The sequence below is a fragment of the Eimeria mitis genome, genomic scaffold, assembly GCF_000499745.2.
Source record: "Eimeria mitis Houghton genomic scaffold, Emh_scaff826, whole genome shotgun sequence".
Lineage (NCBI taxonomy): Eukaryota > Apicomplexa > Conoidasida > Eucoccidiorida > Eimeriidae > Eimeria > Eimeria mitis.
Genome location: NW_013576068.1, coordinates 12,115 through 13,254, shown reverse-complemented (window position 1 = coordinate 13,254; position 1,140 = coordinate 12,115). Strand labels below are relative to the sequence as shown.

General features: G+C 60.5%; 1 protein-coding gene across 1 annotated transcript in view; it reads left to right on the top strand.

Annotated features, from left to right (window-relative positions):
- EMH_0023210 (uncharacterized protein) overlaps window positions 1–1,140 on the top strand; it is a gene marked incomplete at both ends in the record, with an annotated part of 3,861 nt that overhangs the window by 1,856 nt on the left and 865 nt on the right. Inside the window, one exon of the mRNA XM_013502088.1 lies at window positions 752–1,140. Coding sequence (XP_013357542.1) covers window positions 752–1,140 — 389 coding nt within the window. The remainder of the gene's footprint in view (window positions 1–751) is intronic.

Genomic DNA, 1,140 nt, shown 5'->3' with positions numbered 1-1,140 from the left:
TGCTGCTGCTGCTGCTGCTGCTGCTGCTGCTGTTGCTGCTGCTGCTGGTGCTGCAGGTATTTCTCTCTCTTATGCTGCTTGGATCGTTCTCGTGCTGCAGCAGTGCTGCAGCAGCTGCTGCCGCCGGAGGAGGCGATCCCGGGGGAGCTGGTGGAGCAGCTGCTGCTGCTGGCGGCGCAGCATAAAGCCCTTGAGCTCACTGCTGCACTCCTAGAACGCAGCGGAGCTGTTGAGGTCTGCTGCTGCTGCTGCTGCTGCTGCTGCTGCTGTTGCTGCTGCTGATGCTGCTGCTGGTGCTGGTGGTGCTGCTGATGCTGCTGCTGGTGCTGGTGGTGCTGATGCTGATGCTGATGCTGTTGCTGCTGCTGATGCTGCTGGGGATGCTGGTGGTGGTGCTGCTGCTGGTGCTGCTGCTGATGCTGCTACTGCTGCTGCTGGTGCTGCTGCTGCTGCTAGCGCTGCTGCTGCTGTTTATGTTGCTGCTGCTGGCTATGTTGCTGCTGCGGCTGCTGTGGGTTGGGTTTCGCTGCACTAGGAGAGTCACATAGCAGCAGCAGCAGCAGCAGCAGAAGCAGCAGCAGCAGCAGCAGCAGCAGCAGCAGCATGAGGGCTCATCTCCCCCCGTTGTTTTCTTTCCTATCAGTAATGGATTAAATGTGCTCTGCTGCTGCTGTTTCTGCTGCTGCTGTTGCTGCTGCTGCTGCTGTTGCTGCTGCTGCTGTTGCTGCTGCTGCTGCTGCTGCTGCTGCAGGGGACGCTGCAGCTGCTGGAGAGTTCGTTCAAGGATGCCGTTGGTTTGCTGTCGCTGCAGTTTAGTTCTGCTGCCTATACACTGCAGCCTGCGCTGGGGTGTCTGCGCAGACACCTGGGGGGCAAGAGAGCCTGCTGGCAGCAGCAGCAGCAGCAGCAGCAGCAGCAGCAGCAGCAGCAGCAGCAGCAGGGACTGCAGCAGGAACTGCAGCAGCAGCAGTTCGCGATGAGCTGCTGCAATGGAGACGATCCCAATCTGCTGCTCGCGCTGCAGCAAATGCAGGAGGAAGAGCAGCAGCAGCTCCCGCATGCAGCAGCAACAGCAGCAGCAGCAGCAGCAGCACCCTCAACATCATCATCAGCAGCAGCAGCAGGAGCAGCAGCAGCAGG